General features: G+C 38.5%; 7 protein-coding genes across 9 annotated transcripts; 4 read left to right on the top strand and 3 right to left on the bottom strand.

Moving 5' to 3' along the window:
- Window positions 1-265: 265 nt before the first annotated feature.
- LOC18030347 (homeobox-leucine zipper protein HDG6) lies at window positions 266-4,830 on the top strand. Its single transcript, XM_006413237.2, has 8 exons — window positions 266-474; window positions 602-719; window positions 813-2,657; window positions 2,753-2,854; window positions 2,993-3,199; window positions 3,293-3,464; window positions 4,013-4,392; window positions 4,480-4,830. Exons 1-8 carry the CDS (start codon window positions 266-268, stop codon window positions 4,828-4,830), a joined length of 3,384 nt encoding a protein of 1,127 aa, XP_006413300.2.
- Window positions 4,831-5,404: 574 nt separating this feature from the next.
- On the bottom strand, window positions 5,405-7,522 carry LOC18030346 (protein phosphatase inhibitor 2). 2 transcript variants are annotated; one of them, XM_006413236.2, is made up of 5 exons: window positions 7,423-7,522; window positions 6,849-6,886; window positions 6,311-6,423; window positions 5,884-6,066; window positions 5,405-5,796 (listed from the first exon to the last, which is right to left on the bottom strand). In XM_006413236.2, exons 2-5 carry the CDS (start codon window positions 6,851-6,853, stop codon window positions 5,540-5,542), a joined length of 558 nt encoding a protein of 185 aa, XP_006413299.1. In that variant the 5' UTR covers window positions 6,854-6,886; window positions 7,423-7,522; the 3' UTR covers window positions 5,405-5,539. The 2 variants fall into 2 exon arrangements, with proteins under 2 accessions (XP_006413299.1, XP_024005189.1); XM_024149421.1 differs by lacking the exon at window positions 7,423-7,522 and adding an exon at window positions 7,364-7,416.
- Window positions 7,523-8,117: 595 nt separating this feature from the next.
- Window positions 8,118-10,150, top strand: LOC18030345 (protein HEAT-INDUCED TAS1 TARGET 4). 2 transcript variants are annotated; one of them, XM_006413235.2, is made up of 4 exons: window positions 8,118-8,334; window positions 8,892-8,965; window positions 9,151-9,632; window positions 9,736-10,150. In XM_006413235.2, the coding sequence occupies exons 2-4, from the start codon at window positions 8,908-8,910 to the stop codon at window positions 9,985-9,987; spliced, it is 792 nt and encodes a 263-aa protein (XP_006413298.1). In that variant the 5' UTR covers window positions 8,118-8,334; window positions 8,892-8,907; the 3' UTR covers window positions 9,988-10,150. The 2 variants fall into 2 exon arrangements, with proteins under 2 accessions (XP_006413298.1, XP_024005486.1); XM_024149718.1 differs by lacking the exon at window positions 8,118-8,334 and adding an exon at window positions 8,757-8,783.
- A 681-nt stretch (window positions 10,151-10,831) lies between these two features.
- Window positions 10,832-16,296, bottom strand: LOC18029915 (DNA mismatch repair protein MSH3). Its single transcript, XM_006413234.2, has 12 exons — window positions 15,370-16,296; window positions 14,960-15,136; window positions 14,618-14,782; window positions 14,402-14,500; window positions 13,959-14,210; window positions 13,298-13,552; window positions 13,015-13,146; window positions 12,428-12,688; window positions 12,267-12,338; window positions 12,026-12,175; window positions 11,467-11,928; window positions 10,832-11,280 (listed from the first exon to the last, which is right to left on the bottom strand). The coding sequence occupies exons 1-12, from the start codon at window positions 16,294-16,296 to the stop codon at window positions 10,966-10,968; spliced, it is 3,267 nt and encodes a 1,088-aa protein (XP_006413297.1). The 3' UTR covers window positions 10,832-10,965.
- Window positions 16,297-16,573: 277 nt separating this feature from the next.
- Window positions 16,574-19,613, top strand: LOC18029914 (pre-mRNA cleavage factor Im 25 kDa subunit 2). Its single transcript, XM_006413233.2, has 7 exons — window positions 16,574-16,839; window positions 17,461-17,506; window positions 18,326-18,419; window positions 18,512-18,585; window positions 18,848-18,934; window positions 19,034-19,144; window positions 19,242-19,613. The coding sequence occupies exons 1-7, from the start codon at window positions 16,721-16,723 to the stop codon at window positions 19,311-19,313; spliced, it is 603 nt and encodes a 200-aa protein (XP_006413296.1). The 5' UTR covers window positions 16,574-16,720; the 3' UTR covers window positions 19,314-19,613.
- Window positions 19,614-21,693: 2,080 nt separating this feature from the next.
- LOC18029913 (transcription factor LAF1) lies at window positions 21,694-22,796 on the top strand. The gene is made up of 3 exons (XM_006413232.2): window positions 21,694-21,885; window positions 21,999-22,128; window positions 22,199-22,796. Exons 1-3 carry the CDS (start codon window positions 21,747-21,749, stop codon window positions 22,707-22,709), a joined length of 780 nt encoding a protein of 259 aa, XP_006413295.1. The 5' UTR covers window positions 21,694-21,746; the 3' UTR covers window positions 22,710-22,796.
- Window positions 22,797-22,999: 203 nt separating this feature from the next.
- Window positions 23,000-25,288, bottom strand: LOC18029912 (transmembrane ascorbate ferrireductase 1). The gene is made up of 4 exons (XM_006413231.2): window positions 24,959-25,288; window positions 24,229-24,277; window positions 23,908-24,107; window positions 23,000-23,518 (listed from the first exon to the last, which is right to left on the bottom strand). The coding sequence occupies exons 1-4, from the start codon at window positions 25,100-25,102 to the stop codon at window positions 23,198-23,200; spliced, it is 714 nt and encodes a 237-aa protein (XP_006413294.1). The 5' UTR covers window positions 25,103-25,288; the 3' UTR covers window positions 23,000-23,197.
- Between the last annotated feature and the right edge of the window lie 68 nt (window positions 25,289-25,356).

Here is a 25,356-nt window from a genome sequence, read left to right as displayed (position 1 = left end):
ATTTACTTTGAAGAAATTCGGTTAAGAGATCAAAAGAATATATATCCCAGAGTTTTTAGGACCTACTTGTCTTATTCCTTCAATTTTATATCCTGTGAGGGTAAATCTTTCGTTGTTGGAAAAGGGTTAGACATTAATTGCATATAGAGTGTGTCGTCTATTAATTGAAATGTCTGAAACTATGTAAAAGCAAGCTGATTAAACTCAGTATACCCATAGAGCTAAACTTCCTTCTTATTTATCGAGTACTAATTAAGAATATGCTATGTCTGGTCTGTTGCAGAGAGCGAAAATGAATGGACAAGAAGATGATTTTGATGTGGATCAATACCTTAATCCAAACTACATTGGAGGAGCTGAAGATCATGAGGGTGATGATAACATTGGTGCTATGACGGGTGGTGATGATCAAGCTGGTGGAGCGACAAGGAAAAACACGAGGCACACTCGTCAACAGATTCAAGAACTCGAAAAGTAATTTGTTCAGTTTCTTCTTTTACACGATGCAACTATTCCTATCAATTATTTGATTTTGAGGGTTTGAGCTAGGGTTTCTCTTTACTTTTCTTTATTGTTTACTTTTGTTTGGTTCTGAGTGTAGTTTCTTCAACGAGAATCCTCTCCCTACTGAGGAACAAAAGGAGGAACTTGGACGAATGCTTAATCTAGAGACTAAGCAAATCAGGATTTGGTTTCAGACCAGAAGAGTTCAGGCAAAGGTACGAACATACAATATGTGTGTGTACATGTGGTTGTGTCTTTTTCTTTTCTTTGAACCGTATCATGACTGGACCATGTTTTTGTATCATCAGAAACGCCATGAGAATGAAGTACTCAGACAAGAGCATGACATGTTGCAAGGAGAACACAACCACCTCAAGCGAAAATTGATTGATTGTTCATGCAACCTTTGTGATGGGCCAGCTGATTTCGGTACGGTTAACTATGTGGTGCAACAACTTATGCATGCAAATGCTAGAATCAAGCAGGATAGAAACAAGGCTAAACGCATCGCTGTGAGGGAGAGAACACCGTTTTGGTCCGGTCAACCCTTGGCACTGCCTTCCTCTCCTCTTCCTTTATTGAACAAGAATTCAACATTTCTGGTAGGTGAGTCCTCTTCTTCCTTGGTGTTCTCCAATGAAGGAAGAAATGCACTACCAGAATGTGAATCGGTTGGTGAAAGTTCGTTTATGAACGAGAGATCACCGTTTTTGGTGGGTTCTTCAAACGTGGTGCAACCTCCTTCTTCATTGATGATCTCCACTCAAGCAAGAAATGCACTACCAGAACTTACTTGGAGTGGTGAAACTTCCATAATGAATGGGAGCTCAACATTTTTGGCCAGCCCACCTGTGGAGCATCCTTCTTTGATGATCCATGATCAAGAGAGAAATGCAGTGCAAGAACTTGATTCGGGTGGTGACACTTTGATGATGGACGAGAGATCAAAGTTTTTTGACCGTCCACCCGTGGACCAACCGTCGACGTCTTCTTTGATGATCTCCGATCCAGGAAGAAATATTGTGCAAGAACTTGATTCGGGACGTGAGACGATGATGAACGAGAGATCAACGTTTTTTGACCGTCCACCTGTGGAAGAGCCTTCTTCCTCCTTGTGGATCTCCAGTCCAGGAACAAATGCAGCACCAGAACTTGAGTCGGAATGTGACACTTCGATTATGAACAACAAGAGATCAATCTTTTCGATTGGTTCACCCGTGGAAGAGCCTTCTTCTTCTTTGTGGATCTCCAGTCCAGGAAGAAATGCACCACCAGAACTTGATTCAGGGCCTGAAAATTCGATGGTGAATGAGAGCTTAATCTTTTCGATGGATGCAATCGTGGAACAGCCTTCTCCATTGATGATCTCCAGTCCAGAAAGAGATGCACCACCAGAACTTGATTCTGCTCGTGAGACTTCGATGGTGAACGAGAGGTTAATCTTTTCGACTGGTGCACTCGTGGAACATACCTCCTCTCCATTGATAATTTCCAGTCCAGAAAGAGATGCACCACCAGAACTTGATTCAGGTGGTGAACCTGCGATGATGAACGAGAGATCAATCTTTTCGATTGGTGCACTCGTGGAACATCCTTATTCACCATTGCTGATCTCCAGTCCAGAAAGAGATGCACCACCAGAACTTGATTCTGGTCCTGAAACTTGGATGATGAACGAGAGTTTAATATTTTCGATTGGTTCACCAGTGGAAAATCACTCTTTTCCCTTGGTGATCTCCAGTCCAGAAAGCGATGCATCACCAGAACTTAATTTGGGTGGTGAACCTGCGAGGACGAACGAGAGATCAATCTTTTCGATTGGTTCACCCGTGGAAGAGCCATCTTCTGCCTTGGTGATCTACAGCCCAGGAAGAAATGCACCACAAGAACTTTCTGAAACTTGGACGATCAACAAGGAAACTTTGGTGGAGTGTGCCACTATGGCTATGACTGAGTTGCTCATGCTTGGACAAACGAACAGTGCATATTGGACGATAGACTTAAGCTCTAACAGAGAAAATTTGAACTACGAGCAGTATCAAAGTAAGTTCAAAAATGGTTCAGTAACACCTCTCGGGTATGTCATGGAGGCTTCTAGGGAAACGGGTTTGGTTCTCATGGATAGCTTGGCTCTGGTCAAGATTCTTACGACGGTAACAACCTTTTACCACCTGACAAATATTCAAAACATCTAACTCTCAAAAAGTCTAATAATTTTTATGTTTTTACTTTTGTTTGTTGTTTATAGGACAAATGGGTCAACGTGTTTGCGCCTATTGTGTCTGTGGCATCAACTCATAGGGTGATACCTAGCGGTTCTGGTGGACCCAGAAATGGCTCACTTAAGCTGGTACATATGTCTCTTAGTCATTTATATTGGTCGTTAATATAAATCCAAGAAGAGTATTAGAAAATACTGAAACTTTTCATATATGTGATCCTATATATATATATATATATATATATATATATATATATATTTGGGCAGGTTGAAGCAGAATTTCAGGTCATTTCTCCTTTGGTGCCAAAGAGACAAGTAAAGTTTCTTAGATACTGCAAGATGCTCAGAGATGACTTATGGGTGATCGTCGACGTTACTCCTCGTATGCAAGACCTGAGGTTTCTGCCTGATGGTGGTTCTAAACGCCTACCCTCTGGTGTTATCATAGAGGACTTGAAGAATGGTTCCTCCAAGGTTACTTCTGAATCCTATTCTTTTTTTTTTAATAATATTCACTTGGACATATAACATTTTATAACACGTAATATATAAGGTTTGATTTCACAGGTCACATGGATTGAGCAAGCGGAATATGATGAGAGCGAAATCCCCCTAATTTACCAGCCTTTGGTTGGCTCTGGAATCGGGCTAGGCGCAAAGAGGTGGCTCACAACGCTGCAGAGATACTGTGAAAACCTCAAGACTCTTTCGTCTGTCAACGTGGCTCAAGTTTACCAAGGTGACTCTATTTTAAATCCCTTTCTTAAATGTTCAAAATTGGAAGAGAATCTTTTAATTTGTTATGTTATCTTAAATACTTTTTCAAACTTTAAATTAATTCAAACCCAAAAAAGGAATTTTTATAATCAGTTTTAGAATAATACATTTCTATATCGACACGTTAGAGTTGTTCTGAATTTTGAAATAAGTAAACAACAATATTGACAATATAATTACAGTTACCAATTAAAACCATACAATGCATGCAAATACATTATAGGTTTTTGAGTAAGAACTATATAATTTAAAATAGATATCATATACGATGCTTATGTGCCTTGTTGTACAAGCAACCATGCCTTCCCTTTGCACTGTTGAAGTGTTGAGTAATTGCAAATACTATTATATGATTTTGATTTTAAATATTTGGTAACTATAATTTTATATTTTAAGCCGTTGATACAACTAACTAAATGTGAAGTGCAAGTAATTTTTAGTGTCACTTTGGGTCTCGGCTATCTATAGACCGCACCAACCCTAATATGTAAGAAATGTTATTGGATGTAGGATTGTCAGCGGACGCTGCAACTGAAATAGTGAAGCTAGCACAACGCATGACTGTGAACTATTACTCAGGCATCACCGACTCTTCGCCGCGCAAGTGGAGGATAATAAATGTAGAGAATGATGAGGAGGGTCAAGAGAAGAACGTGAGATTGATGAGCCGTAAGAACGTGTGTGTGCGCGGTGAGCATACCGGGCTTGTGTTGAATGTAGCCACTTCTGTTTGGTTTCCAGTGAACCAGCAAACAATGTTTGATTTCCTCACCAACCCAAATCTCAGAGACAAGTGGGATCTCTTGGCCACTGAAACTTACTTTGAAGAAAAGATCAAGATTCAAAAATCAAGATCCCGTGAACACTACGTCTCTCTACTTCAATTCGCTGTGAGTTTTCAAGATTATAATCTTTTCTTCTTCTTCTTCTTGAATTTGGCTTCTTCTATGTTTAACACTTATCGTATGCAAAAACAGGAAGGTGTTGAGGATGGTCCGGCAGTTCTGCAAGAGACATGGAATGATGCATCAGGTGCGTTGCTGGTGTTTGCACCATTGGAAGAGCAATCAGTGAAGGGTCTCATGAGAGGTGGAGATTCATATTCTATGCCAATTCTTCCTTCGGGATTCTCGATATTGCCAGACGGAGGAGATACGGAGGATGCAGACGAACTTGGTGAAGGATGCCTACTCACAATTGGATATCAGTTCTTGTTTACCAAGAACTTAACTACTGAAGAAGTCGATCAAGAATTTCTCAATGCTGCTAAGGAACTCATCGCTTTCACCATTGACAATATCAAATCCGCTTTTAACATACCAGCTTAAGGCATAAATGCTTCTCCAGTTTCTCTCTGTGTTTGACATTTGCTTCCGGATTTCCTAGTTATGTTTATGTACTCCTTGTTTTGCATGACCGAAACTTATCTCGGCTTTTCCCCTTTGTTTTTTTTTCTTTTGTTGAATAAGAAATTTCCCATTATTTGGGTATGTTTTCAGCATTGAAACTGATGATATTATTATTATTTTCTCGAATTCTATATGCATTTCTTACTTAAAATGCATTTCTTGGCTAGACCAGACCAAAAAAGTCTGAAACCACTCACACTTTCAAGCTCTTCTCGAATTCCATATGCATTTCTTTTTACTTACAAGGCATTTCTTGGCCAGACCAGACCAAATAAGTCTGAAACCACCCACACTTTCAAGCTCTTCATCTAACTACACAGACTAACATTCAGCAACATAAAACACAAACTATGAAATTCATTCCTAAACCGCATATGTGTACCTAGCGTTTTCTTGAAGCGTGGACCCAAGTTATAGAGACCATGTTGGTCATTTTGTTTGGATGATAAACAAACGTGAGTAAATAACGAGCTAACGAAAGATGAGAGCATCATTTGAAGGATATTCGTGTTTTATTATTTCTTCTTCCTTTTCTCAAAGGTTACAAACCAGAATAAATAGACAGTTAGAACTTCTGTATTATCCAGAATAACACCATAGTAACAACTTGACCATTCTGAGCTTTGTATCATCTAGAGGAAGAAGATGACTTTCCTGATGTTATTGCATCCGCAGCACCATCAGTTGTTTCTCTATCCAAGCCTTTCTCACCGGGAGGTTTTTGTGAGATTGTTGCCTCGGATTTACCCGTTTTGGCGCCATCGTCGACTTCTGCATCTTCACCATATAAAGAACCAGAGGATCTCAGCTCCTTTACCATTCGAAACTCGTCATAGTGTGCCCGTCTATGTTCCTTGAAATCTGCATTTGTCTCACTCTCAGAACCTGCAGTGACCAAAAACAGAGATAAAGATATGACCTGATGAAACTACGAGGTCAGCTTTGATCTGTTTATTTGGTTTTGCAAAGAACCTTCTTCGTTTTCATCCATTGGATCTTCGTCATCATCTGACGAGCTCCAGCCGCCAGAATCAGATCTCTGGCTGGTATTTTTACTGGAAGACGCTACATCATTCAGGGAATTCCTTAGTTCTTCAGCGCGATGCATTTCATCAACACAGTTGTCAAACGATCTTCCTCTAGGAGACACAGAACCTGATAAAACCAACCCAGACAGAAAAATACAAACTTTGTTCAGGATTAGCAAGGTCGGTACTAGTTCAAGTCACTCCTCCAACTAGTCTGACAACATTTCAAAGTAAGCAAACAGAGAGAGTACTAAGAAAATTTTCCCAAAACCAGGAAGCCTACGGCAAACAAACCATACTGTAGGTACTATTTTGTGTTTACTATATGTAGGCGAAACATAAAAAAATCGAAAACAGAGTAATGGACAAACCATCATCATCAATCATGGGGTGATACGGTGTCTTTGGTTCAGTAATCTTCTGCCTTACAGGTTTGTTGGATTCAATTTCCACTATATTAGCTTCATCCCATTGTACACGTCCCCTGCCATAGAAATGAACATACTTATGCTGCACAAGAGAGAGAATATAAGTGCAACTACTTGCTAAAACAAACATGTAGACAATGTGCTGCAGTCTGAAATGTTTATAGTAAACACCCTGAGATAAACTAAATATCATCACCTAAATGTCATCGCCATCCTTCAGATTCCAATACAAGAGCCTCGAACCAAGACAAAAATAAAAGATCTCCCTATTCCACTAAGGGTACCAGTCATAGAAGGTTTTAGAACTTGATTCATCTCTCCACAAGATAACCACAGATTAACGGCTTCCATATATTTCTTATTCATCCCTGATGGAGATCATGTTTAACTCTTTAAGGTGAAAAGTGTAGCCCAGAATTCGAACAAAGAGTCTAACAACTAGACACAAGATGAAAGAAAACTGGGAGAAAGAGAAACATACTTCATAATGAGCTGACTTTGTTCTCTTCCACGCTTGACCTGATTGCAACATTAAAGAAAAACTGGGTAAAATTACATGAAAGTATACGTGACAAAGCAGTTCATGGCGAAGAAATGTGAAACCTTCCCAAAAAGAGACTAGTAAATTACATTACGAACATGGCGAAAGAAAACAATGAGAACAAAAATTGAAGAGTCATCAACAATCCCTTGACGGAAAGATAGATTCTGTGACTTTGGATAGAGCAGGAAGAAACAAAGCAAACCAAATTCCGTGGACTTGTTCAAGTAGAAGCAAAACAAGTCGTGAATACTAAGCTTTAACAAGAACCCTACAAAGTAATTTTATCCCGTTCTTCCATTGACATCATCAACACACGGAGAAATTTGTTTCAGGAAACCACAAAGACTAGTAAATCGAAAACCCGAGCTCTACTATTAGGTTATACAGATATATCAAAATCTAAATTCAAGGAATATAACATTCACACACCAATCGCAATCTACGATACGTACAGACTCAGATATTTCCTAGCTAAGATGAGAGAAACATGAGAACGAGAGATTCCCTTTACCTCCAAGAATCGGATCCTTTTTCTCGCTTCCCGGAATTTTTTGTTCTTTCTTTTGGAAAATGTTCTCCTGGCGAAGAGGAGAATCTCGTATTTACCCTCACGAACGATCCCTGCTTTAAGATGCCATAAGGATAAGCCGTCCGTGCGTTTGACTTTGACTACAATAGATTCTAAATTTAGTCACGTGCAATAGTATTAGCCGTTAGATTCACCTAATTCTCGTTGACTAGAACGTGTATGTCCTCCAAACTCCAAAGTAAGGGTAGTTATGGAATTTAGCTTCTTCTCCTCTTAGCATATCTGGATAACTGATGAACACATTTGATGTCATGTATTTCTCTTATGATGGTGATATTAATTCTCACATTGGTATAAATGTATAATATTACCAACAGAGAATTCTCTTTTAAACTGGCACTCTTTGGTTGATAAGAAGAGACATTAGCAGTCTCAATTTCCACTGTCACCAGCAGTTTCTTTCTGATTTTCCCGTTGTTGTCTGTTTCTACTAACCAGAACAAGTTAGTTTTGGATACTCCGAATGAGACAGAGGCTTCTGAGCAAAAGAAGACTCCACAATAATCAATGGACCTAAGTAGGAAAGATCAATGGGCAAAGATGAAGAAAAGCCCAGCTTGAAGCCCACTCGTCAAGAGTCTTCAACGGCTATGTCACTCTGCGACAAAAACAACAGAGTACCAGCCACGCCAAAAAGGAGCAAACGAAGACTGGTACGGATCGAGCGAGCTGTCCAAATCAATTTCACGCCCTTGATGATGCCCGATGATGCCATCTGTCCGAGACACTATTAGGGTTTTGCTTGCGATTCTGTATAAAAGAGCAATGTTCCATCATTTTCACTCTTTTACTTTGAGCTTAGCTCTTTCTTAGTCTCTCTCTCAGTCGTCTCCGGTAACTTTCGCGACTTTCTTATTTTGTTTATCAGTTGGATTCTTTTTAGCTTGGTTTGGTTTGTTACGCATTCTGCTTGCGACTTGGCCTTTCCATTGTGATTAGTGAACAAGTGATGAGCTTTTAGGTTATGTTTTTAGGGTTTAATTTTTTTGCTTGGATGAATGATACTGAATCATTGTTTAAGTTGGGTTATTATTTGTTACAGAAGCTATCCGCTTTGGTTTGGTTTAGTCTAAAGAAACGATTTTTTTTTTCTGCAAACTAAAACGGTAATGTTTATTATGTCGAACTTGAAACCATGTCTCTCCGCTTCTGCTTTTGTTTTTGCTGGTCGTCTCTTTCTGCTTTTGCTTTATACATGTATATCTTTTTCTGATTTCTGAATGTCTTCTTCTGTTTGATGGGAGCAACGGTGTCCACACACTCTTGCTTTTCCTTTCTTTTGAGTATAGTTCACTTTGATTCGCTGATCTGATTTACATATAGTTTTTGTTTTTATCTTCTGGCAACACTCATAATGTGTTATTGAGTCCGCTAATTTCATATGTATGCAGGGATAAGTGATTGAAGATGTCTCGAGACTGCCATCCAAATTTCGTACGAGCAATGAATGCCCAAGAAGAGCATGGTAACTTATCACTCTAGAATCTTGAGACTATTTTCTGTGTTCATTAGGAGAAGAAAAAACAAACAAACTGTGATTTGGCTTGACTGATAGTTACTCTCGTTTACAAAGCAAAACAAGCTCAATCTAATCGTTTGAAAGAATAAAATGTATTGACTTGTCGTTTTTGATTTGTTTTTGTCTTGCAGATGCATCTGAAAGGGCGGCTATGGTAGCTGTTAATCTGATAAGCTCTGCTCGGCTTTTACTGGAGCTGGACAGTGAGTTCACTGAGTACCCAGCTCAGTTTTTGGTGGACAACGCTGGTCCCAAGAAGGAGGGAGATGTGGATCAGCAACGTGGCCCAGTGACTATCCAAGACTGCATTGACTACTTGGCGGAGATCTCCCTTCCCAAGAAGGAAGGAGAAACGGAGCAACAACGCCCCGAGCTAACCGTCAAAGACTGTCTTGAGTGTGCTTTCAAAGAAGGGATACCGAGAAGTGAACACTGGGGACATTTGGGATGTGTGTTCAAGGTTCCCCCATTTGCTTCTCTCATGCCTCGCGTTCCCATGAAAGGAGAGGTGATTGAGGTTAAGAAACTGGAAGAAGCATGTGAGTTGATGAAGCATCAACCAGTAGGAGCAAAACTGCATGTCTTCAGTCCGCAGATTGATCGTGTTGGAGATGTACAGTGCTCTAATTAGCTAGTTTTTTTTGTGATATTTACAGAGATTATTGATAAAAAGTTGTGTTCTAATCTGGTTCAGTTTTTTTTTTTTGGTGTGGCAGGGAGTTTACGACGGCCCGCCAGCTGCTTCAACAAGCTATGTCGGACTCAGAGACGTGATGATATGCGGAGTGAAGAAGTTTGGAAAAGATACTGTTGCTGATGTGAAGATTTGCTACAAGAAGAAGACTTCCTTTATCAACGTGTCTCTGAGCCGTATGTTTCTCGGTATACCCAAAAATGGCGACGACTCTCAGGTCATCGAGCCTACGGGTCTTCTTGTTGACTTCATTGTCCCACGCTTATCTAAGTAGACAGGAACGTAGTTCTTGGTAAGTATCTAGAGACTAATATGTTAGTTGTGGTCCTGTAATAAGAACGTCTTATTAGACTTATTCTCTGAAGCTTAGTATCATGAAAACCATATGCTAGTTTGTTTGTATCCCGAAATTAAGGATATTCTAGGAGACTTTTTAACTATGAGTAAAGAAGTTGATCTGCCACTCTTATAAATTTAAAATCCGTCTGTTAAATGTACCACCGATTGCTCGTTTATTTAACTGAATATTTAAACTTGTTATCAAAACGGAGAAATACAATAGAACATGTCATTTTGTCAATATGTATAGAATAGTTTATCCTTTGCTACCACTTGAAGGAGAAAGATTCGAAATTACCAGATTGAGTGGTTGTGGTGACATCTCCACTCCCACATTTCTGTGACTCTTATTTCCTTATTACACTTGAGAAGCGAATTCTTCGTAAGGCCTCGACGAACTTTTGCTGTTTATCACATCCTAATCCCAAAACAACAAACGATACTCCCAGACACGTTTTTACTACAGCATTGTTGTTCATTGCTTGCGTGAGAAAGCATCGCAATCTTGTTAGCCATTCCTGTCTAGTATTCATAAGCCTTATTTCCTCAAGGAATACATAGCAGTAATTGGCAACCAAAACCGGCTCAACTGCTCATAAAGCCATCTTTACCATTTGAAAGAACTTACTTTTCCAGTGATAACACTGAGTTTCCACCATTAAGCATCATGTGGTTCAGTAATAAGAGAGACACATAGTAGGAAAATCAACCAGGAAGAGACTAATTTTTATATTAGTCTCTGAACAGATGTTGCATGTTCTTTCTGTAAAGAGAGAAAACCCAAAAAGAGGAAGAAGAAACTATGCACATTTGATTAAATTATGGACAAAAGCAACAGAAAGCTGCTTAAATCACAAGGCGTTTAGATATTAATCCCGCAACCGTCAAAAAACCAAAAACCATCCCTCTAACTCTATCTCGCCAACCTTGCTACTGATTCTTCTGCAATCTTCCAAGCACGATTTAAAAACTCGAATGATCTTGAAGGGTCCTCTTCAGAGAGAGCAACTCTCAGGTCTGCAAAGAAGTCCCCTAAAGCAGACATATTTTCTTCTGAGTTCGCTGAATCTTCCGAGTCACGAGATTCTGCGTGTTCTTCACGTGCTTTTGGTTCTCCGGGTGACTCCATGAGATACTTTATGCTAAGAGTATATCTCTCTCTTGCTCGTACCTCGTCTTCCAATTTTCCAGCCATGGAAATGGCTCGATGTATACACGATGGAGGTATCTACAGTCAAGTATAGATGTGAGATCAGCTTCATATAATTATCTTAAAGTCAGATTTCAGTTGTAATGCGTTCATTAATCAGCTTAAAGTTCTTTAGGCTGGTGTATCACCACGATATGAACTTGTGTAAGCATCTGCGTGTGAGGCGTGTGAGGCGCGTGAAAAGAAAAAAGGGAGGGAGTTTACCTGGGCAAGCTGAGCAACCTTAAAACCAAAGCTCCTGCTGCAAAGACCACGTACAAGTTTATATAGGTAGGTCACATCATCATGATCACAACCGCCATCATCCTTCTGCGATGTTAGATACGAGACATGGTATGTACCAGCAGAACCAGGGAATCTGTTACTGATCTCAGCTATTTCAGGGTAATGCGTGACAAAAAGCACCAAACATCTCTTTTCTGCTATGAGATGTTGTAATGTTGCATAGGCAATGGCTACACCGTCATGTGTGCTAGTGCCTCTTCCGAGCTCATCTATTATAACAAGCGAACGTGAAGAGCAGGTTCTGATTATGTGCGAGGCTTCACTTAACTCTTCTAGAAAGGTACTTCGGCCATGCTGGATACTGTCTGAAGCACCCATCCGAGTGAAAACACCATCAAGAACGTGCAGCTTCGCAAATGAAGCTGGTACATAGGAACCAACCTGGGAAGCCAAAGAGAATAACTAGAATCATTAAGCATTCAACATATGTAAGAGATGTTAAAAAAGCATAAGCTTATACTGTTAATCGCCATCCTACCTGGGCCATTATGGAAATTAAAGCAACTTGACGGATGTAGCAGCTCTTTCCTCCCATGTTAGGTCCAGTGATAATCTGGCCAAATTCCTCTTCTGCATGCAAGATTGTGTCATTTGGGACGAAGTTATCTTGTAATATAGTCTCCAAAACCTGGGAAGTTTTGAAAATGAAATGAACAATATTTTACTTAATTAGGCATAGGAAAAAAAAAGAAGCACAAGAAGCGAGAGCAGATGCATACAGGATGACGACCAGACTGTATATTTATCTCAACTGGTTCACAGTCATCCACAAACAAAGGACAAATATAGTTCTGCATAGGGTAAAAAAGAAGACAAGTTAAGAACTGAAAAGAAGTGACTACAAATAAATTTTTTTTTGCGGTTTGTTCCTTTGGTAAACCTTGTTTCTAGATAGAGTTGCAAGGGAGTGCAAACAGTCCAGCGCAGCAAGAGCTTGAACGGAAGCCTGAAAATCAGTATAGTATCTACCAAAACTTTTGAGAAAACTATCCCATGAAGCTCGGTTCACTATAGCAAGATGTTCAGTTGCTAGAGCTAGCTCGTCCAAGCCAGCTATTATTTCTGGGGGATGATATCGAATAGTCTTTTTGGTGCTATTAACTTTCACCCAATTCATAGGAACCTTGGCATCAACGGGCAGCTGTATCAGAGAGATAGAGCCTTAGCATCTAATCAGACACAAATGTTCACAACTTCCAAAGATGAGAGTATTATATGCACAAACGTTTATACTTAGTATGAAATATGAATTAGGTTCAGTAGCTGTGTATAATTTCTAGTAATAATGTGCACGAGATAGAAAGTGTGAAAAGTAACCACAAAAAGCAAATCAACACAAGCTTCCTTCTTGAAACTTATTCTCATCGAGATACAAAAATATACTTTTGGGCAACCATTTAGGTGCCGTTTCAATAAAGAATAAAGAATGCTGCAATTTGGTAAGAAAGCATCATCTCTAAAGATTACCTCTATCAAATGTGTGATCCCGGATACATCAAGAAAGTCTAAATTTCGATTGGCAAGCTTTTTGCGATATGAAACTATCGAGGAATCCAGCTTTTCCCTGACGGCTAAAACTGCTTGGCGAGCTTCAGCAAGCTGTGCATAGTAAAAAAATTATGAAACACAAATCGCCACTTTACACTAGATTCATGAAAAGCAAATCAATGTTAAGAAGCTCTATGATGCACACAACAGAACATAAAGAGAGAAGCGATAAATAAAATCAATTTTCAGACAAGATACAAACCTCAGGAAATTGGCCGCTGGAGGTGATTAGTATGTCGAGCAAGTCTCCTCGAACAACCCCTTCCTTATTCAAGCCAGAGAGAAGTTTTGCGGCATTGTCAACCACAGCAGGGGATGAAACAACAGAAATCAATTTTCTCAAAAGAGAAGACCGCACAGTTGCGGATTGCATACTCTTCAATTCACAATCTTGCTTTATGCCAAGCCGCTGAAGTTGTTTCCCCGCAAGCAAAATAGCTTCTATAACTGCGATAAACTTTTCACCCAAAAAGTTAAGAACTTTCAGGCTACAGGTGAGGAAGAGCCGTAAACAAGAATATATTTACAAAAAAAGGGGCGGGAAGCTATAAGTCTTAAATATTTCCTTCTCTCGCCCCTGTTTTCTTTCCTAAACAAGATAACTAAGAACAAACAAATGCCCTGGCCCGTTGAAATTTATAGCTTTACACATATGGCTATCTAGAAAATGAATATCATCGTGAGAAAAGAGGATAAGATACTGAACGATTTCTGTCAGATGCCATTCCTGTGAAGAATTTATTTCTTTGACTATATATCACAAAGACACCAATGCTCTTACTTTCTCTGTGGACAAAATAATGACAGTATTGCACTATATAACAGGCACATATATAAGAGGTAAAGGACATGCCAAGTTTCACCTCTGCGGCTTTAGCAGTCCGATGAAATATTCTTGTTATTCCACGATGAATATCAGGTGATCTAGACAAGGCTGTCAAGACTGAGGAGAGCACAAGATAAAACTCAGGTGGTACAAATGTTCTCTCAGAACCTTCTTCATCCAACTCATCGCTGGCCTGGGAAGAACTAGGAGATCCCATGCATGCAACAATCTCAGAAACAGCATCAAGGCGAGCAGATATCAGATTTCTATCGCAAAGAGGATGGGTAACCTGTTGAAATGAAAAGTTCATGAAGACTATGAGGGGTAAGTATAGAAACTTATGTCCCTTCAAGAACTATAAGATGATAATGTGGTATATCCTTCCACATCAATGACTTACTGCATCTCCAGAACTCCAAAAGTTGACACAAGACCAAATATACAAACCCCTAGCTACGAAGAAAAGAAAATGCGTCTTACCCAGTGTCTAAGAAGCCTTGAACCATATACTGTAAGAGTTTGATTCATATTATGGAATAAAGAGCCAGACTCCGATCCATCTGAATTATTTCTCACAACCTGAAAATAGATACAACGTTTTTTTAAGGGAAACTCTTGTTAGAGTACTTCGAAATAACTAAAGTTTTAATATTCACAGAACATTAAACTCTGACAGGCAAATAAAGGGGAAAGCACCTCTAATTGTTGCAATGTATTGGCTGAGAGAGTCATCTCTGTGCTGCTTGACAAAGAGCGAAATGATGCCCCCTGGAAAAGGATCCTTTCAAATCCAAACTGTTTGAGATGGCAAAGTGTCAGGGCGAGGGCTTGAACAGTTAGATGTGGCATGTTCATAATTGTCTGCACCATCAACAAAGTAACAAATTAGCTGGAATTGCAGCCAGCATTTAATAGTGGAAAAGAATAAAAATTAAAACTCTACTTGAAAACTAAATATGTCCATTAACAATCTTGCGTTAGCAAAGCATCATCTATCCAATGTAAAGTGATCGTTTTTTAGGAAATCAGATGCCATACATGAACTGGCAAACAAGACATTCCTTCTTTTGCAACCTCCACGTTGACCTGATTTCTTGCACTGAGTTCTTCATATATCGAAATAACCTCATCTAATGCACTACCATTACGGAAACGATCCAGTGAAGCACGTTCCACTCGAACGTTTGAGGTAGGTCCAGCATGTGCCAATAAAAACTGCCAAGCAAAGATACCAAACGAACATCCATCAATAAATGTAAGCACATCGACCAAGAACAGAAGTTCTACTGTTCTAAACTAATCCATAAGAGTAACTTTTCATACAGACAAGGATTCTTGTCAAATAGTTCATCAAGCAAGATTCAGCGCACGATAACTATAACTATAATCTGGTAAAACCGATTAGATGCTTGAAAATATAACATTTACTCATAAACAGATAAACGTACCTTCTCAGTTTGTTGTGAAAGAGGCTGGCCAAGCAACAGTTCAGCTGGTGACAAGCTCAAAATAACAGCCTCTAACCCACTCCTCATGAAATTATCATTGAACTCTCCATGAACAACTTCACCAGTTGAAATTTCAACGCCAACAATGCCGACTCTAACATCAAAACTCACTTCCAAACCACAACCTAATGTCTCCGTGTTAACTCTCTCATCCACAACACAAACCAAGAAATTGCTCTGTGAACCAAAACCTTCTTCGCAACCGCCACTTATATCCTCAGCCGCCTCAAGCGTGGCTTTGGTGTATAAGGCCGATAGTCCCCGGAAAAAAGGGCCGGTCCGGTTTGCACCGTGGGACTTAATAGCTGCAGTTTCAGTCTGCTTCACCACACCAATCTTGTATCCTGCATTCACCAGCCTTCTGACATGGAACTGTAGTCGAAATGTTGGTATGCTCGCCGTCATGAAATTGTGATCCATATGAGCGTAAATACCCAGCACGCGTGCTGCGATCTCCGCGTCCTCTCCGAAGAATCTGTACCTGTAACCAACTTCCACCATCAAAATCACGTCCGGGTACTTGCTCTTTAACTCCACCACCTGCTGTTCCAATGGCGTGTACTTCCTCGACGATGATTCGGGAGCAGATTCCTCCGGTGATGGTTCCAGAAATCTCTGTAAGAATCTTCGGTGTAAACTGGGATCGGGTGTAGGGTTTTGAGTGTGAGGAGACAGTTTATGCTTCTTGGGTGAAGCGGCGGAGAGGTGGTCGGAGAGAAGCTTACGCTTTGACGGAGAGAAGGAGACGGTGGCGGATATCTTCGGTGGCGGCGTTGATGATTCGGCTACCGGATTAGGTTCCTGTGGTAAGGATTTGGGTTTGGGTGCGAAGAATCGAGAAATCACCTGCTGCTTTTGCTTGCCCATAGTTGCTTCTCCGTATTCTCCACCGTCGGTGGCAGTAAGAGAAATGAAAGGTCGTGGCTATGGCGAAATTGATTGTCAATTTTCGCGCGCTTTCTTAGGTTGCTGCTTTGGTACTAAAACTAACCGGCAAATTTTAGTGTAGTAGTACACTGACTACAGAAGTGTTATCAAAGTGACGAAGGCAGCGGTTCGGGGAGGTTATTATGGGCCAGGCCTTTATAATGGGCCTGTTCCTCGGAAAGCCCGGTCAAAATTTCTGTATAGAAAATTTGAGCTTGAGCTCTAGAAGCTGGTGTAATATTAAATTCTCCGTCGAGATTACTCCTCTCTGTTGGCGTCGCCGACGACGATCTACAGATCGACACTCAGAGTGAGAGACGGTGGAAATTTTGGATTAGTGGATTAAGGAGAGACAGAGAGAAAGATGGCTATGTCTCAGGTGGTGAACACGTACCCGCTTTCGAACTACAGCTTCGGAACTAAAGAACCAAAGCTGGAAAAGGACACCTCCGTCGCCGACCGACTCGCTCGTATGAAAGTCAAGTACGATTCCTCTCTCTTTATCGCTCTACTTCCTTTTTGAATTCTTCTTGTGGCTACTGCTGGAGAAGATGCCAGAATTACAACAAAAGGAAAAACCCTAGAAATTTCCGGCCTTTACATGCTTAGATGATGATCTTAGGCTCCTTTGAAATCGTTTTTATTTGGAATGAATCCGCATAGTTGCTCTTATGTTTGCATAGTACGATTTACAGCTGATCAACTTAGATTCGTCTTGGGGATGTTTGGTTTCGTTTATTCTCTGAGTTTTGGCTCGTTAACGAATATTGTTATCATCTTTTGGCTTTTTTACCCAAGTAATCTGTTTCAAAACTAGAACTTGATACATATAATGCTAGGAGAATTTACTAGAAAAAACAACTGTTTTAGTGAAAAAAAAACAGCTTTAAGATTGTTTGAATGTTCCAGTGCTTGATTTGAGAAGTGAAACGCTGTAGCTACTGTACATGTTCTAGAACACTTTTATGTTTGTAAGTTCGTCCAAAGTCTCATGCTTTTGCTCGGATAAATGTTATTTTCTAGTCTGCAATTCTATAGTTCTAACTTAAAGAATTCATTGGAGTTTTGATGACTGAAAGAATATCTTTTTCTTGTTTTTTGTAGCTATATGAAAGAGGGCATGAGGACTAGCGTTGAAGGGATACTGCTGGTATGTGTTATTCATTCCTTTTCGAGCTGCGAGTTTATGTTTTGCAGTTTTTTGGTACACTATGTATTTGGTATCCAACTCGTCTGTAACTTTCTCGATGTTGTTTTCCACGTGCTGTATTTAAATCAGTGGAATAGCTATGTGGTTCATAAATTGTATTTGGAGTTTATCTTGATGTTCTCTGTAGATACTAGATAAGCGTTCTCTACCCAATGTATCAATAGAAACGTGGAATTATTATAAAATTGTGTGATTTTTGAGTGGTGTCATCTACTTCCTTTTCGAGTTGCCATCTCTAACTCAATTTTGTACGGTTTGAGTAACCTTGTATTCACAAATAGCTCTAATCACGTAATTTGATTAAATCGCCCCTTATAAAGCCACAAGCTTGCTTTATGGATCCAATGAACTTTTAGTAAAACTGCACTTAATAAAGTCTTATAGAAATAAATTTGAAGTCGCATGTTTTTAGCGAAGCTATGTAGCAGGCATATCTTGTGCTTGTTATTTCGTTTCTCTCATTGTTTGTATGTACCCTTGTCCTTCTTAGCTTGCGTGTTTTCTCATGGAATAATATCTGCTTCTCGTTCACTCCCTTATCTCTTGTAATTGTCTTAACATAAGTTGTTGTTTTGACATCTTAAAGATCCATCTTATATACCTATAACCCACAGCTACGTATATCGCATTGGTGCATGAGTTAAGCAAATAATTTATGTCTTAAGTCAAGAATTATTACCACGTAATTGGCTTTGACATTAGTTATATCTCTCTAGCCGTAGGATTCTTCTTGATACCTTATGCTGGTCACTTTTTCAGGTACAAGAACACAACCATCCTCATATACTTCTCCTGCAAATTGGTAACACATTCTGCAAACTTCCAGGTGGACGCCTGAAGCCTGGAGAAAATGGTACACAGCAACCATGCGTAAATAGTACTTTCTTAACTGTTATGATTTTCTATGTTGCTTCATTTTTGGGTGTACAATGTTGTGTCTTGCAGAAGTTGAAGGCCTGAAAAGAAAGTTGACCAGTAAGCTTGGAGGCAATTCGGCTGCGCTTGTACCTGACTGGAAGGTACTATATTGGTTTATTCTTTATTTCTTTGACTGTTAGTGACCACATATTTAGGTACTAAAAGAACTAAGTTCGTGTCGCATGTACTTGCTCTTAGAAATCTTTTGCTAGTAATAATTGATTCATACAAGTAATCTTTGCTAGAATTTAATATTCTTATTACCTGAAGAAAGAAGACTTCCACACATATCTGATTGAGTTATGTATGTAGCTCTGTCCCTGATCCATTGGTTTCTCGATGGGGTTTTTTATCCTTGAACAGGTAGGAGAATGTGTTGCGACATGGTGGCGTCCAAACTTTGAAACCATGATGTACCCGTATTGCCCTCCTCACATAACGAAACCAAAGGTAATAAGAGAAAAACACAATGTAGCTTCTTAACGTTCCTCTTTTATTCTTCTCCTGAAATAGGTTTATGTTTATATCTCCTTCTTTGTGGAATGCCAGGAATGCAAGAGACTCTTCATTGTTCACTTGTCTGAGAAAGAGTACTTTGCAGTGCCCAAAAACTTGAAACTCTTGGCCGTCCCTTTGTTTGAACTCTATGACAATGTTCAGGTTTTGTATTGTCTTTTAAATATTTCCAGATACTACTAACCTTTAGAAATGGATCTTACCCCAAACTTCTAACCGTATTATTCTTTTCCTGGAACAGAGATATGGACCGGTTATATCGACCATTCCGCAGCAGCTATCGAGATTCCATTTCAACATGATTAGTTCGTGATGCAACTCGGTGTCCAAGAACAAGAAACCTGTCTGGTGATAAGTTAAGGCTGTAGCTACCGGTTTAGAGATGATGATGGCGTGTGGATTTTTACATTATAGACTTTTATGTAGAACTGGTTTAAGTTTCAGCACAAACAAGATCATTGATTTCATTTCTAAACAAAGCATTCGTCATTATTTTACTAACGTCTGTCTTGTCTAACCGTGAACCGGTTCAAGTTTTATGTAGTGTTTCACTTGTTATCTTTATTTTGGTGCGATGAATGAGAAACGCAAACTAAGGCCATGTTAAAAACTATTTTGTTGTATCAGTTTCCCTTTTATGTTTCAGTCTATGAAGTACAAATATCTAAAAACGCAGCTAAACAGTCTTAAGTAACTATAGTCATTAATAAGACAGAGCATGAAATATTCTCGGATGGCTAAACATTAGTTCAACATAACAATAAAGTTAAGAGTCGTTTATAGACTTTTGTTTATAGACTTTTGTTTATAGACTTTTGAAGTATTTCATTGGCGATTAGTCTGACGGCAAATTATATTATGTGGTGAAGACGACCAAGACAAGAGTAGACTTTTTTTTGTTTGTTCTCTCAATTTCTCATTTCATCGTTTTCCACAGGCCAATAGAGCCAACAAGGAAAAACCAAAATGCGTATATTTTAGAATTAGTGATAGCCCATTAGATCGGGACATAAGAAATTAAAATTGTAAAATTTAACAATATTCTTCGGAAAAATCATATCATTGGTCCACTTGCCGGTGTACATGTAATTCAAACTTCTGTTCTTCTTTTTTTGTCGTCCAACCTTCTGTTCTATTATCAAGAAGAACAAAAACGTGAGATGAAAAAATATCCCAAAAATTACTCGCAGCAAATAGGATCCATGTTGACTATGATTTCTATATAAATATTTGTAGCCAACTTTAATTTATAATTCAAAATAAGCTCTCATATTTAAAATATTACAATCTGTCTTCTTGCTATTGATCCTTTGCGAAAAGATACAAAGTTTAACAGATTGGATGATTCTCTCGAATCATTAGTTCATTATTCATTGAACTGATTCAGACATATTATTCTATCGGGGTTGAGTTTCTAGCCAAAATATAATTGAGTAATTCATGCCTGATCCAAATTAAAGAAGTCAGTCTTATTTTCTTAAAATTCTTGCCGACATTTAGAGATTTTGGATATGAAGATTTTATATGATTTTTTTTTTCTTATCATTTGAATTAGTATCCAATTACAAAGAACAGTTTATAGATAGTATAATTCTACTTATGCACGAGGATTTGCAAATACAAAATCACGCTCAAAATAAATTGTTTTACTTTTAACATAATACTTAAGAATCGACCTTAGACTAGGTATATTTAAGTATTAATCTTTGGTTAACTATTTGACCAAAGAAGCTTCTACGAAAATATTCTGTATTAATAACATAAATTCGTAACACATAGTCCATTGTAACTCAGTTTATATCTTAATATTTGTTCCTTGATGATTTTAAATTTCCAAAGCAAGCAAACATCCTGTCGCTCTAATTTTCTTACGAGTAAGAATGTGATTATCTGATCTAAGAATACGGTTGGAAGCAATATTACACGTAAGGGGCATATGATTACTAACCTAGTTTGTAATAATAAATTAATTTTGTCCAAGCAAATTTTGCTACACAGCTTTACACCTAATCCATCCTTGCATATTCCAATTATATTATGACGTTTATCCTAACTCCTATACAAATGCATACAATACACAAACTTGCATATAAATAAGAAAGTCACACATAAATATCCTAAAATATACCTATAACTATAATATAAATGTCATTTTTCTTCTAAGCAGCCTCATATGGTCATATATCTTAACACTAAGTAAGTCGACTCTATCAGTGCCGTGCCAACACATTTAGTGGCCTAAGACAATTTATAAAATTAGGCCTTTTATAAATGTATAAGCTTTACAAATCATAGAAATTGAAGATATATCGAACTGTAAAATCTATCACTAAAATGTTATAAAATAAATATATAAGATATTAAAGTACCAATACCTATAAAAATATATTTAAATGATAGAATAACAAATAATATGTGGATAAATAAAATTAAGTTCATTACATTTTTAATAAAAGGATGACAAATAAATTATGATTTGAAAGTAAAAATATAACACCTGAACTCGTGAATATAAAATCTCTTATAAATTTTCACAACAATTTTTTTACTTAACTTAACTAATATTGTTATTGATATGTGGCCTAAAAACTGAAATTATAGATGTGGCCTAAGGTCATTGCCTTTTTTCCATCAAAGGAGGCACGGCTCTCGACTCGAGCTTTGGTGATATATATATATATGTTCTCTCTATCATAATATTCAGACATGTTTTCTTTTATCAGAACAGCTTTGAGACGATAGAGAAATGGCGAAAATGAAATCTGGAGAGAGGCTAAATCAGAGACAGAGAAAAGGGTTCTGGTCACCTGAAGAAGATGAGAAGCTAAGGAGCTACATCCTCTCTCATGGCCATTCTTGCTGGACCGCTGTTCCCATCAAAGCTGGTCTCTTTATTTTTATGTTATCATATTCTTTATTAGTTCTTTGTCTCTCAAAATATTTCTAAATTCAGTCAAATTTGATGTTTTTCTTTTTTTGTTGGGATTGAATTTGAAAGGGTTGCAAAGGAATGGGAAGAGCTGCAGATTAAGATGGATTAATTACTTAAAACCAGGGTTAAAGAGGGAGATGATCACTGCTGAAGAAGAAGAGATCATCTTGACCTTTCACTCTTCCTTGGGTAGCAAGTAAGCATAACCATAATTGAAACCTTACCTTTATATTTCAGCAGAGGCTAAAGAGAGCAGTTTCTTTTAGGTGGTCGCGGATTGCGAAATACTTACCGGGAAGAACAGACAACGAGATAAAGAATTACTGGCATTCTCATTTGAAAAAAAGATGGCTCAAGTCTCAGAGCTCACAACACACAACATCTATTTCCTCCTCTTCCTCTGAATCACCTGTTGCTTGTGGAAAAAGAAACCCGGAATCAATGGTGTCGGATCACGTGATCTCCTTCCAGAGACTTCCAGAGAACAAATCTTCATCTTCATCAGAAGAAAGCAACAGCAACATCAGCTATCCATGTTCTTCTGGTCTTGAGATTCCAAGGCTTTTCTTCTCTGAGTGGTTTCCTTCTTCAGATCCCCATATCGATTATTCCTCTGATTTGACAGACTCTAAGCACAGTCAAGCTCCAAATAATGAAAGATCTGTCTCAGATTATGAAGAAGTGGATGATGGTGATCAATTCCATTACAACGAAATGTTGATGAACGACAGCAACTGGACTCTTAACGACGTCGTGTTTGGTTCGAAGTGTCAGTAGCAGGAGCATAAATTTGATAGAGAGGCATCAGAATATAATTCTTCTGGTGATTTCTTTTCTTCACCAACAGCGACGTAAATTACGTCTTACGTAATGTAAATTAAACTTATAAAGGGAAAAAAATGTTGGTGAGATGTTTAAAGAATTGCTTTTTAGCTTTTTTGTTTTTTTCTAAATGAAACTTCCCATTAATGCTTTGACACCAATACAATACTCTCATGATTATTGATACATTATTACAAGTTGTTCTTATATGCTCGAAATCAGTTAGGCAGTTTTGCAAAGATTTGAAGGAAATGGCAATATAACCAAAAGAAAATGAATTACAAGATTCATCAATTTCATAGGTCATATTACAAACCAAAAGTAGCAAACTCGTAATCAGTAAACCGCAAGGAAACGTTTTTTTCGCTACAAATGCATCACATAGTGAAAGACTTAAACAAGGGGAAATTAAATACAGAGATGAGTGGAATGTAGAAAGTGTTTTATATAGCAGAATAGCTGTAGTTAGGCTCATCATCAATGGGAGGGGAAGAGGAAGGAGACTTAGCAGAAACAGTGAGTACCACAAAGGCACCAAAGAGAATGGTGACAATGGCCGAGAAGTTTACAAGAAATGCTTCTGATCCGTACTTGTCAAGCCCTCCATTCTCCAAGAAAGTCAGCTTTTCCAGAAACCCTAAAGCTGCATTCCCAACCGCAAGTATATAAGCAAATAAGCCGAGCATTGCGTGCCACGGAAGCAATCCGCTTCTTAGATTTGGCGATCCTCCTGGGAAGAAGAACACTATGAAACTGTACACCCACTGCAAAGTTCAAGACTTTTGTGTTATCTTTTTTTGGTCAGGAACAATGTACAACAAAAGGTAAAAACATTTTTCCGAAATTTAGATTCACTTGCTAGCCGTTTTCTATGAATCGGAATGTCCAGTAGCTTTTAAAAGTGCTGACATTTAAAATGTTATCTAGTTTCTGGACTTATGCTTCAAGATATGATTCAGTCCTAAGTTTTTTTGTTGTTTGTGGTTATTCTGTGAGTAGACTTTTAGACAGTCTGATACAGAGAACACAGAGACATTTCTATTCGGCGGCTGAACCAAATGGAACACTTATCAACAAGACTCCTATGTGAACAGATTACATGTTTGATGGAAAAAAAAAATTGAAAGAAGAGCAAAAAGGGTATGGAATTTACCTGGAAGGCATAAAGAGAAATGACACCAATACCAATCCAGGAATGGAGGCTGTAAAGATTAGGGATTCCGCTTTCGTTGTGGTTCTTGAATGCTGCACAGATTCCCCAGATCCCTAGAGCCAGAGCAATCGCATGGAGAACAAGGTGGATTAACTTCTTCACTGGTTTCTCCAGAGGAAGCGCTTTGTAACTTATAATGGCTGCATTTCCAATTAACACACAGGTTTCTATAGTCTTTTATATGAAGTGATCATCATTAACGATCGAAACGAAAGTAACATAACTTCTTCTCATTGTTCAACAGATGTTGTTATTGTTTACCTTCTCCTCCCAAGATTATAAATCCGATGAGCATCAGAACAGGATGCAGCTGGATCACATACATAAGAGAAATGAAAGAAAGAATGATCAGATATATTGGTAGAGAAAATGGATCAGATAAAAAAAGTATCATTAAGTTCATAACACAAGCAAAGACTGTGACTAAGATTGGGAACAAAAGATTACAATAAGAACTTTGAAATAAGATTATAGCCAAAAGAGATTTCATTATCTTTATACCATCAAGCAGACGTCAATAAAGACAAAACATTCATCTTTAGCACATTCACTCAGACACTGTAATAAAACTGAACACTTGACCCTAACAACACTCTTGGATCATAAGGCACCTCCACAGCAAAACTTTAATCTAAGTACTTGGGACACACCAAATGATGATTATTGTTCCCAAAATCTATCTGACTAACTATCAAAAGACGCATTTTTACAACTTAAAACATATAAGAACGTAACGATTACAAATCAAGAGAATTCTCCACTACAGAAAAAAAAAGTCACTCACTCAGAAACAGTGCTGAGAAAGAGATAGAGATTCAAAATTTGCAGACAAGGACAAGACTGTAAAAACAAAATTTTCGGAACTGAGATTAGTTTTAATTTGTAAAATTACACACCAATCAGAGAGGCAGAGAGTCAACGCAGACGCAAGAAGGAAAAAAGAAGAGAGAGAAACGAGACGAAATCGAGAGAGAGATCAAAGAAACGATACATTGAAGATGAGATTCTTGTTTTCAGCTTCCCAGGCCAATCCGCCTCTGTAGCTGATACTCCAAAACAGCACCATAATCGCCGCGATTACCGCGAGCGCGTGCGCCACAAACGTCACCGCCATCGCGTTTATTCCGACAGCCATAACTTTTCTACTGGACTGTGTTTTCTTCTTTCTCTTGTCTTTTTCCTCCTCTTTCTCCTTTGTCCGATTAATCTCGAAGATTGGAACCAAAAAAGAGCTCGAACCTCAGCCTCTGAGAAGACACAGGAAAACCAACTTCTTCTATAGTTCTATTATCCCATTGTGGGCCCATCTTGGGAGATACGTGGGCCTCGCGATCCTTTTCGATTTTTATATTCAGACGTAATTTCGTGGCAGTTCTTGAATCCGCAAAT

The sequence above is a fragment of the Eutrema salsugineum genome, unplaced genomic scaffold, assembly GCF_000478725.1.
Source record: "Eutrema salsugineum unplaced genomic scaffold, Eutsalg1_0 scaffold_1, whole genome shotgun sequence".
Taxonomy (NCBI): domain Eukaryota; kingdom Viridiplantae; phylum Streptophyta; class Magnoliopsida; order Brassicales; family Brassicaceae; genus Eutrema; species Eutrema salsugineum.
The sequence above is the reverse complement of the archived record's forward strand: the minus strand, read 5'-3'. Positions and strand labels throughout refer to the sequence as shown.

What these genes read in the sequence shown, in the direction of transcription:
- LOC18030347 (XM_006413237.2), top strand. Translation starts at nt 266, where the DNA reads ATGTCTGGTCTGTTGCAGAGAGCGAAAATGAATGGACAAGAAGATGAT. An exon ending in CCAGAAGAGTTCAGGCAAAG is followed by an intron (nt 720 to 812) that starts GTACGAACATAC and finishes TTGTATCATCAG; the next exon opens with AAACGCCATGAGAATGAAGT. An exon ending in TGAAGAATGGTTCCTCCAAG is followed by an intron (nt 3,200 to 3,292) that starts GTTACTTCTGAA and finishes TTGATTTCACAG; the next exon opens with GTCACATGGATTGAGCAAGC.
- LOC18030346 (XM_006413236.2), bottom strand. An exon ending in CCCCATGATTGATGATGATG is followed by an intron (nt 6,067 to 6,310) that starts GTTTGTCCATTA and finishes TGGTTTTATCAG; the next exon opens with GTTCTGTGTCTCCTAGAGGA. An exon ending in AATGGATGAAAACGAAGAAG is followed by an intron (nt 5,797 to 5,883) that starts GTTCTTTGCAAA and finishes TGGTCACTGCAG; the next exon opens with GTTCTGAGAGTGAGACAAAT.
- LOC18030345 (XM_006413235.2), top strand. Translation starts at nt 8,908, where the DNA reads ATGTCTCGAGACTGCCATCCAAATTTCGTACGAGCAATGAATGCCCAA. An exon ending in GAATGCCCAAGAAGAGCATG is followed by an intron (nt 8,966 to 9,150) that starts GTAACTTATCAC and finishes TTTGTCTTGCAG; the next exon opens with ATGCATCTGAAAGGGCGGCT. An exon ending in AGATTGATCGTGTTGGAGAT is followed by an intron (nt 9,633 to 9,735) that starts GTACAGTGCTCT and finishes TTGGTGTGGCAG; the next exon opens with GGAGTTTACGACGGCCCGCC.
- LOC18029915 (XM_006413234.2), bottom strand. Translation starts at nt 16,296, where the DNA reads ATGGGCAAGCAAAAGCAGCAGGTGATTTCTCGATTCTTCGCACCCAAA. An exon ending in TTTCACAACAAACTGAGAAG is followed by an intron (nt 15,137 to 15,369) that starts GTACGTTTATCT and finishes TTTGCTTGGCAG; the next exon opens with TTTTTATTGGCACATGCTGG. An exon ending in TACAGTCTGGTCGTCATCCT is followed by an intron (nt 12,176 to 12,266) that starts GTATGCATCTGC and finishes AAAACTTCCCAG; the next exon opens with GTTTTGGAGACTATATTACA.
- LOC18029914 (XM_006413233.2), top strand. Translation starts at nt 16,721, where the DNA reads ATGGCTATGTCTCAGGTGGTGAACACGTACCCGCTTTCGAACTACAGC. An exon ending in GCGTTGAAGGGATACTGCTG is followed by an intron (nt 17,507 to 18,325) that starts GTATGTGTTATT and finishes TCACTTTTTCAG; the next exon opens with GTACAAGAACACAACCATCC. An exon ending in CTCACATAACGAAACCAAAG is followed by an intron (nt 18,935 to 19,033) that starts GTAATAAGAGAA and finishes GTGGAATGCCAG; the next exon opens with GAATGCAAGAGACTCTTCAT.
- LOC18029913 (XM_006413232.2), top strand. Translation starts at nt 21,747, where the DNA reads ATGGCGAAAATGAAATCTGGAGAGAGGCTAAATCAGAGACAGAGAAAA. An exon ending in CGCTGTTCCCATCAAAGCTG is followed by an intron (nt 21,886 to 21,998) that starts GTCTCTTTATTT and finishes TGAATTTGAAAG; the next exon opens with GGTTGCAAAGGAATGGGAAG. An exon ending in CACTCTTCCTTGGGTAGCAA is followed by an intron (nt 22,129 to 22,198) that starts GTAAGCATAACC and finishes AGTTTCTTTTAG; the next exon opens with GTGGTCGCGGATTGCGAAAT.
- LOC18029912 (XM_006413231.2), bottom strand. Translation starts at nt 25,102, where the DNA reads ATGGCTGTCGGAATAAACGCGATGGCGGTGACGTTTGTGGCGCACGCG. An exon ending in TATAATCTTGGGAGGAGAAG is followed by an intron (nt 24,108 to 24,228) that starts GTAAACAATAAC and finishes TTGGAAATGCAG; the next exon opens with CCATTATAAGTTACAAAGCG. An exon ending in TTTCTCTTTATGCCTTCCAG is followed by an intron (nt 23,519 to 23,907) that starts GTAAATTCCATA and finishes TGAACTTTGCAG; the next exon opens with TGGGTGTACAGTTTCATAGT.